Source organism: Erigeron canadensis, chromosome 1 (genome assembly GCF_010389155.1).
Source record: "Erigeron canadensis isolate Cc75 chromosome 1, C_canadensis_v1, whole genome shotgun sequence".
Lineage (NCBI taxonomy): Eukaryota > Viridiplantae > Streptophyta > Magnoliopsida > Asterales > Asteraceae > Erigeron > Erigeron canadensis.
In genome coordinates, this window is record NC_057761.1 from 56,691,422 (window position 1) to 56,701,417 (window position 9,996).

Consider the following 9,996-nt stretch of genomic DNA (forward strand, 5'->3'; position numbering starts at 1 on the left):
AAGTAATTTGATTGTTAAGGTTTTAGAATCAATCCATTCTAGTCTACCAAACACATGTAATTCTGGTCTTTGTAAATTTTCTTCCCGGGATTCTGTCCGGAAGGAAATGTGATATCTTGTGTAAAACTGGGCAAGAATATAGCTCTGTAATTTATTGTTTTTATAACTACATTGTTTGTAATCTCTGTTTTTATGCAGCAAAAATGTCCAATTCCATAAATGTGCGGAACATAAAATATGAATATGAATGTGGAAAGCTTCAAGATTCCAAATATATTTATATGAATGGTTATATTCACAAATAAAAATGATAAGATTCCAAATATATTTAAATCAATGGTATATTCACAAATAAAAATGTTAGAGGAAAGGATTAACAAGTAACAACGGGTCGAGGATCCCATTGATAATCTTCATACTCAGACTCGTGAAGTTATTTCAACTTGTTTTCTTGAGCGTTATTTGTTATTTAGAAATGCATTTAGTTACATAAAAGTTTAAATAATGTCTCAAGTTCTTTCAATTCTGAAAGAATCAAAAACGGCCTTTTATACTAGGTGAACCATCAGACTTGCATTTAATTTCCCTATTTCAAGCTGGAAAACTCAATTAGTTAAACTACTAAATGGTCGAGGGCATGTTTTGGTGTAGTCAAATATCTTGGTGATTAGAGATATGGTTGCAAAATTGTAGCTGGTCAATGGTCATGTGGCCAGTAACCAAAATAAAAATTAAACTTTTAGGCAGCTAGAGTTGAGATTTTAAAAAAATGACCCGATATTCTCCATGAAACCCTCCAAGAAGGAAAGAATTATAAGACAGAAAATGATCTTTTTGTTTCCATTGAAGTTTGAAAAATGCCACTCGTACGTAATATTCAGATATGTTCTTTGCCTTTTCGAGTTTTGCATACAAAATTTCCCAACAAACAGATCAGTTTTCTACCGCTAAAACGCTAAAAAGAGTCTGACTTGATCATAAAACTCATATATGTGAAGAAAATTGGCATTCTGAACAGTATCTTCTTCCCTACAATTACAACAGATGGGAAGATTGCATACTTCCCCAAATAAAATGTAGGAAACAGTGAAAAACAATCAGTTTCATCTCTTCTTTTCCTCCTCGATACCATCTTGAACCGCACTTTGCATTAGTTTGTTAATAAAATAATATATCCTGTTAAAAAAATACAAACGACTATCAAAACATTTTGAGCTCTTTCTCTGCTGAAGCTAGACAACATGCCACTTCTGCATGACTGCATACTCTTGCTGATGTTCTTCGATTATACAAATTTATGTCAACCTTCAGGAAGACAACAAGAAAGAAAAATCAAAGTCAAAACCTTTTGAATTCTGTTAAGTAAGAAGTAAGAACCACTTTTACAAGACCCACATAATAATCATTTTGCAAAATAATCATTCTGTTAAGTAAGAACCTTTCTAAAAAAATTTGTATAATAGTTGGTAAATGCTAATATTCCGGAAATACTTTAATCCTCCAGTTTTAAATCCTCATTCCAGCCTTTGATAGGTACTAATGATAGTATAATACACAAAGGAAGATAGGTAACTATGTACCAGATTTCGTATCTTGGAGATTCAGTCAATTGCAACCAGCAAATAACACAGATCATCAGCTACAGCCATCACTCACGACTTTGGAACGGTCACATTCAAGATTTTCACATCTTGATAAGGTTTATCTCCGTTGTCTGTCTTCACTTTCTCAATTGCCTGCAAACACATATTTGTTTCAGTACGTGGCAGAACAGGCAAGTTGGATAGTTGGTCAAACAGGTTTGGGCCAAAATTGGTAGTTTTTGTTCGAATCAGGTTGAGACGTTGAGTTGCTCCATGACACTAATTGTCTATTTTTAATCAATAGTTGATGTGTATAATATGATGACAAAAGTTATTTTATATAAACTCAACAATGATCAACCTTATGAATAAAAAAAACGAGAAGCTTATGTTAATAAAAAACACTACGTGTTTCCTTTTAAGCCACCTTTTAAATTTTATCGACTTGACCATTCAGAGATAAGAAATTGACCAGAACCACAAATTAATATGTAACTGGGCTTAAAAAGCCACCATAGATTGATAATGATCATGGTTATATGGCGTTCAACAGTTCCAATATTAACGCTTGGTGTAACAACAGTTGTGATAAAGAACTGAGACCTGTTGGTGTAGCAGAACATGATAAGAAAAGCTAATTCACATGTACCTGAACAACATCCATGCCCTTTATAACTCTGCCAAAAACAGTATGCTTACTGTCCAGCCATGGTGTAGCAACAGTTGTGATAAAGAACTGAGACCCGTTGGTGTTTGGGCCCGCATTTGCCATAGACAGTGTAAAAGGCCTATCATGTCTTAAACTGCAAATCACAACAAATTGTAACGTTTAGTTACATGAGTGAACTACATTCAATTAAGAGTTCAATTGCAACATAGTTATATATTTATACCACACCATTAATGTCCTTGATTGCCAATACCTTCCAACGCAAGGGCAAAATAGTTTTCACGATAAGGTTTAAGGTGTTACCTTTTGTGAATTTCATCTTCAAACTCTCTTCCCCAGATAGACTGCCCACCTGTCCCATCTCCCAAGGGGTCTCCAGTTTGTATCATAAAACCTTTAATAACCCGATGAAATATCAGATTATCATAGTAACCATTTTTACAGTGCGTTGTGAAATTCTCTACAGTTTTTGGACACTCTTCAGGGTACAGCTTCATGTGGATATCCCCAAGCGTTGTGTGCATAATCTATCACAACAGATATCATTGAGACTAAACGTTAACAAGATAACCTAGAAACTTAACAATCATAGTAGGATATAAATACTAATATGTAAAAGTACTCACCACGTTCTCCGGAAGAGAGGTCGTAAGAGACTTTCCTATATCTGACACAGCCATTAGTTCATCGGCAGGTGGTTTTTCATTGAAGACATCCCGGCCCTTTGTTGCATCTTCAGGTTCCTCGGGTTCCCTCCGACTACAAGAATAAATATTAGATTACGAATATAATATTTACACAAAATAATTTACTATGAACAGAACAAAGTGTTTAAACCTGAATAAATAGATTCTGTGTTTCTTGAAAGCACAACATAAGAGAGTGGGGTCTGTGAGTGGTTCCTTGCTCTCGTTGACATTTGCAGCAGCAGCAGGAATTTTGCGCATTTTTTTGTTGCTTTGATCACCTTGGTACAATGCAATTCTCAAAAACCGATCATTGTTCTCTACCTTCCCTAGTATTCTGGCAACTTTATTTGTATGCAGATTTACAATCTACCACCAAAAAAATGTCTTTAGTCCACGATTTAAGCAGGGGAAAAAAAAAAGAAGAAATATTGTAATCTTACTTTAATACCAAGGAGAGTTGGATATATAATAAAGTTGGAACTTTCATCAAATACTGCATTGGGCTGTGGTGCATTTTCTGTTTTTTCAAATTCTCTATCAACTGCCATTCTTCTACCAAAATCAATAGTTTCCAGCCGGTACAAGGGAACATCACTTCTCTGAAGATCTTGAGCATTCTAAACCCACCAGAGTCCAATTATTTTAAAAATAATTAATGAAACAAACTTATGACATGAACCTTAGCTCCTAGAGTTGGCAAGACAAGCTGATTGAGATTGTTTGGAACAGGTCCAAATGAGAGTACTTGTCAAATTTCAAAACAGTTGCTTTTTTTAACAATATGAAAATTCAGACGATAGCACTGATAATCTAAATCTTCGAATAAAGCAAATTCAGAAGTTGTATGCATTAAATATTCAATTCTGGAAACTATTAAGAGTTTTTGATCCATTTGCCCGGTTCCCTTGTTTAAAATTTAACATAACCCAAATTGACCCATTCATAGATAAACGGGTGAGGTTGCCACCTGTACATGTATCTAACTGCAAAGAACATAATACCTCTAATGATTCATCGTAGATGCGTCTTAGTTTACCGGTTCTGTACCAAAATATGCGTATCCTACGATCAGGTGACGTGAGTGCAAATTGCTTCCCATCCTTGCTTACCTATGGCAAATACAAAATAAGTACAAATCAATTGCTACATCGGAACAGTTGAGTACAAATACATGATAGCCAGGATGCTCATGACTATCTTCAACTTACTAGTAACAACTAACAAGCAACTCTGATAAGCTTTAACTTAATTGATATCTCATAGTAACAATAACTTTGTTTGAGATACAACATAACCCAAATTGACCCATTCATAGATCAACAGATGAGGTTGTAACCTCTACTTGAATCTAACTCCAAAGAACATAATTACTTCTAGTGATTCATCATGGATTCGTCTTACAAGTTCTTTACCAAAACATACGTATTCCTATGATAAGGTGACGTGATTACAACCTGCTTCTCATCCCCTTACCTAAGGAAAGTACAAAATAAGTTATTAAAATCTCTTTTTTAAATCAGTTGCTGCATAGGAAGTTATCATGTATCCGTACTCAACTGTTCCTATGCAACAACTAATTTTGAAAAAAGATTAATAACTTATTTAGTAATTGCCTTAACTAAGCGCGAATGGGAAGCACTTTGCAATTACGTCACCTGATCGTAGGATATGTATATTTCGGTACAAAACGGGTAAACCAAGACAAATTTATGAAGTATCCTTAGAGGTACTTTTGTTCTTTGAAGTTAGATTCATGTAAAAGTAGAAACCTTACCCGTTGAATCTATGAATGGGTAGAAATACCAAGTATTCTTCATATAAAAATATAAATATACATTTTTTTATGATGGCTATAACTGCTCTGTGAACATTATCACAAATCCACACATTACCTCAATAGCAGAAACAACAGTTTTACATTTGAGGATTGACAATAGATCGGTATCACTTTTGTATTTAAAATTAACCCTGTAAAATTATAAGAAGAATCGTCAGTATACGCAGCCAAGACATAACAATAAAAACCTAATATCAACCACTATAGACTTCACAACTATAAGCCTATAAATCCAAAAATGTTTTAACTTGAGGTGACAAAATGGGCAGGTAAATCAGCTTGACCCAACACACTATTTATTAAAAAAAAAATCTATCAAAGTAAATACCGCATCAAATACAATTACAGATGTTATGCATAATCACATAAAGTGGTTAATGAGGTTTTTTTTTTTTTTTTTTTTTTTTGCATAATGAAAATACATTTTCGACAAATTTTAGTTCAATAAATTTTAAACATTTCCTATTTAGTTATTACTTTATACTTTTAAAATCTGTCCTAGATAAAAAGATAACCTAAACTATCTTATTCACGATAATAAAGTCAACCTTTCTCCTTACACCTAGTCTTGGGTTGAAACACAAAAGAAAAATGATGGATACGCTAGTAGAGCTTTAGAGCATACCCTTTTTCAGGGAAGTTCAGTGTAGAAGGGTCCCAATATTCAATGATTCCCATGGTATCTGCAGATACCACAGTATCAAAAGCATGGTTGTAGCTCATTACTTTAACAGGGTTCACATGAATCTGATGGAAACAAAAATTAAAATTATTGTCAGTTATGTTCTAGATGGTGATTATAATTCAAGAACAAGACAAGCAGTGATGAATGCAAACTCAAGTGATCCTACCTTTTTAGAGATAATAGGTTCGGCTGATCCAGCTCGTGCATCATATACATGGACAGATGGGGAGTTACGATCACTAATAGCAAGTTTGGCTTTGACATCCCCTTGTTTGTAAACCCATTGAACCGCACCAGGTATATATGGAAGTTTTATCATTGACATCATGTCATAGCTGTAGACATCAAATATTTTGACATGGTTATCATCCGAGATTGTACAGCAAAGCAAACCATCTACACTAACCTGCAGCCGCCGAGTTTTAGAAGATGTTAATAATGGTAAAACCAAAAAAGTTATAATCACATAGCCCATATTAGCATAAATACTGATAGACATAACTCACCGACAACCCTTCAATAGGCCCACGGTGGGCTTTAAAAGTCTTAGCAAACTCGATACCGACACCTTTTTTCTTCCAAAATTTCAAGTGTCCTGAAAAGAAAACAAGAAATGTGGAGGATTAAATGTAACACCAACATCTTTTTCTAATTAAGCTTCATGAGGTTTGATCAGTAACATCAATTGTATCGTTCAACAACGCTATGAACTATCCGGATGAAACGTCAACATTAAAAGACAACATATAAACTAATGTAACTATTCATATCATCATGTGAAGAAGTAATATTTACCATCTTGACTCCCTGTGATGAAAAAATCAGCTACTGAAACAGCAACATGAGTTACCACATTTTGATGCATGTAACTTTTCTCATACCTGCATATTATAAACATACAGGCAACACGAGTTGGATCACACATACTATGGGGTAATAAAGGATTAAGCTCTAGTTTAACTGATTATCATGTATACGGTATACTTGTTCACGCTGGAAACCACTGACAAAATCCAACTTCTATTAGCCCGTAACATATAAGAAGTAACATATCAATAAATACTTTCTCCATTCAATATTCTATGTAGCAAATAACTACACTCTAATATTCCAGATGTCTAGGGCTAGCCTAATACTTCCCAAATGCAAAACTCGTATATTTTAATTCGCTGTCATGGCACCATAATGACCTACTTTCATTCCAAGTGTCTAACTAACCGATTGTGTATTTATTGAATAACTGATAAGATAATTCTGGAATCAATGGAAATGTTCAAACTTCAAGGTAGAATTCGAAATCTTGGTATCAGGAACTTCTAGAACGCAACTCGAAAAATCCAAACAGAGTTCCCACACTGAGGTTTAATCCAGTTCTAGAATGCTGATTTTTGAACTGAAGTGAACCAAAACAATTTCTATATAGATAAACATAATTAAATGCCTTGGAAAAAGAAAAATCCTTGAAATCGCATATTGGCTAACTCGAGAACCTCGATTTGGTTTTTTTAGTAGTTGTAATGCTTTTATTTAAACAGATTTTTCAGATTGGCCTAAAAAACCTCGAGACCGAAACGTTGAAAATCTCCAGTAACCATAAACCTTAATCATAGCTTAACACAGATAGAAAGTTAATAACTACAAATCAACATTACTATTACTATTATAATAATAATAATAATAATATGATAATACTGATCACAATATCATCAAAACCTAATTTAAGTCCAACAACTTACAAGCCCTACATCAATTTAATCAGAAATTAATAAAACCCTAATGTGTGTGTATATATATAGAATAAATTTTTCAAAAAAAATAAAGTGAAAGTAGTACATGTTAGCAGAAGGAAGAGAATCAAGATAGGCCTGTTCGAACTGGAGAGGGCGTTTGGGGCGACGGACCGGGGCGGGTGCGGGTCCCGGTCCAACCATTGGCTCATCATCTTCTTGTTGTTGTTGTTGCTCCTCTTGCACCACCAGCGGGCTTCCATTGTCGACGTAGTTATCATTCTGAGGTTCCTCCATCGTTAGCGTTTTCTACGATTACCCTTATTAAAATAATATTCGCATTCACAAATAAATGATATGACTGTCACTGTGTGTATGTGCGTGTTTCTGTGAAACTAAAATATAAAGATTGAAAAGCACATGAAACGCAGGCAGGCCCAAGTTTATTTTACAGCTGATTTAGTTGGCCCATTAGATAACCCAACTTTAATTAAACTTGTGAATGGTATTAATATTCCAAATATTTACAATAAAACTAAATAAGAACTAGGACAAAGCCAAGTAACATCCTAAACAAGGAACCAAGCTACTGCTATACACATTAATACAAATGCAGACATCAGACAGATCAAATACACAACAGCAATATCTTCAAACCTCAAATATGCTAGAATGGGACCAAGTAGTTTCATCTTTCACAACTCATTATTCCCATTCGCAAACACACTTGAAGTTGAATAACCACCATCTTCATATCATCATGCAGCTACATAGCTGAAATTGACCCACCTCAAATTCCATTGCTCACCTACATTTATCACAATTTTGGTCTTTCTTATTCTTAAGGAGAGGAGCTTATTTCTTATACTATCTTTCATTAAACTGCACACAACCTCTTCACTCCTTTCCTTCATTTGAAAAATTATGCAATTCCTTTCTTGCCAAATATAGTAGACTGCAGCAGCAATTAAGAGTTTGTTAACTACAATACCAATATTGTTTTTACCTCTAAACCCTGCATTTAACTGAATAATTTCCTTTAGTGACTTTTCCTCTTTCATTCTCCAAAAACAGCTTCTTAAACTGGTCCAAATCTTTGCAGCATACTTGCAATTGAAAAACAGATGATCATGGCATTCCTTACCATCCTTGCAGAGTCCACATTGAAGGTTATCACTATGTTTCCATTTAGCAATTCTATCTAGGGTCATCAATTTCTCCTGGATTGCAATCCATAGGATGAAAGCATGCCTTGGGTCACATTGTTTAAACCAAATCACATCTCTCCATACAACTTTTGGCCAGTTGATTCTAATATCTTTCCAAGCCTGTGCAGTAGAAAAAGCCACAAGTTGTTTCTCTTTGGTAATCCATGTAATTTCATCTTTCACACCATTCTGCAGATTAGGAACATAAAATCTCTCCAAAAAATTAAACCTTTCCTCCCAACCATCAGGCCACATCCATCTACCTTCCTGAATCATAGAACTTAAACTTGCATCCACATCCATTCTGGCATCATAAAGAACTCTTTTGGAAATGAATTTACTCAAAGGACCTTCAGGGCACCAAATATCATACCATATGGAAATACTCCTGCCATCACCAATTTTATATCTCACATGTTGTTTCACCATATCTCTAATATGTAAAATTGTTTTCCAATCCCAGCTGTCATATTTGTCTTTTACTGCCTCCCAAATATTTGAATTTTTTAACTTGACCACATTCACCCAATTTGCCCAAAGAGAATTATCCTTTTTTAAAATCTTCCAAAACTGTCTAACAAGCAAAACTTCATTCCATTTCTTCAAATCCTTAATCCCTAATCCTCTTTGTTCCTTAGGCCTGCATACAATTTTCCAGGCCACTCTTGCTTTCCCCACAGCAGACCCACCAGAATTCCATAAAAAACTTTGAGCAATTTCTCAATCTCTTTAATGACAGTATTTGGAAGCAGATACACAGAAGCCCAATACAATTGCATAGATGATAAAACTGATGCAATTCCATAACCCAACTTTATATAGCTCACGTTTTTACTTTTTATTGCTTCGGGTTAGCCTTTGAATGATGATATATGTCTCAGACCCTTCCTGAATCTTGTCATTTTTTTCAAACACAAACACGACACAAAAAAACCTGTTAACATATATTTTATAGAATTCATGACTAATATTAAAAAAAAAAAAGAAAAAAAAACCTTAGCGATAAAAAAACTCTTACAAATCTCAACTATTATATAACGATAATGATCCTTTACATTACAAACGTTCATAGACATCTTACTTTATAAAAATCATATATCAAATCATAATAATCAATTCTTAGTATTTTATATATATGTATAACCTTAACAGGTCTTAACAGGTTCGGATCTGTTAAAACACGAATATTAACAGGCAAGCCCGGTTGAGAGGGTAGGCAGTCAAGGCATAGGCCTAGGGGTAAGGGGCCCAATTTTCTGTCCACAGATAATACCTCATGCCATATATCTTTTATATATATTAAAAGAGAACTCTTAATTAGAAAATTGAAAAATCTAGACCCTACATTGAAGTTCTTCTTTTATTTTTCACCTTTGGATCAAAATGATTACATCATCTTTGACTAGACTTTTAGTCAAAGACGATTTTAGTCCTTCAAATTCCATTATTTTATTTAAATATTCATACATTTTGACCTTTTGCAACTTTTCACTATTTTTTTCATAATATAAATTGTAAGCAATATAGATTGCAAGTAACATGAGAAACTACGATCAAACGAATTAAACGATTTTTTTAATAACAAAGCAATATAGAT

The 9,996-nt window shown here is 34.0% G+C and overlaps 2 protein-coding genes across 2 annotated transcripts; both read right to left on the reverse strand.

The window, feature by feature from the left end:
• Positions 1–942: 942 nt before the first annotated feature.
• LOC122585601 (peptidyl-prolyl cis-trans isomerase CYP71) lies at positions 943–7,565 on the reverse strand. The gene is made up of 14 exons (XM_043757723.1): positions 7,298–7,565; positions 6,260–6,345; positions 5,971–6,059; positions 5,631–5,870; positions 5,405–5,526; positions 4,835–4,910; positions 3,944–4,051; positions 3,383–3,559; positions 3,091–3,308; positions 2,880–3,012; positions 2,557–2,780; positions 2,233–2,386; positions 1,581–1,736; positions 943–1,305 (listed from the first exon to the last, which is right to left on the reverse strand). Exons 1-13 carry the CDS (start codon positions 7,486–7,488, stop codon positions 1,653–1,655), a joined length of 1,902 nt encoding a protein of 633 aa, XP_043613658.1. The 5' UTR covers positions 7,489–7,565; the 3' UTR covers positions 943–1,305; positions 1,581–1,652.
• Positions 7,566–7,949: 384 nt separating this feature from the next.
• LOC122595706 lies at positions 7,950–8,828 on the reverse strand. Its single transcript, XM_043768134.1, has one exon. It carries the CDS (start codon positions 8,826–8,828, stop codon positions 7,950–7,952), a length of 879 nt encoding a protein of 292 aa, XP_043624069.1.
• Positions 8,829–9,996: the final 1,168 nt, after the last annotated feature.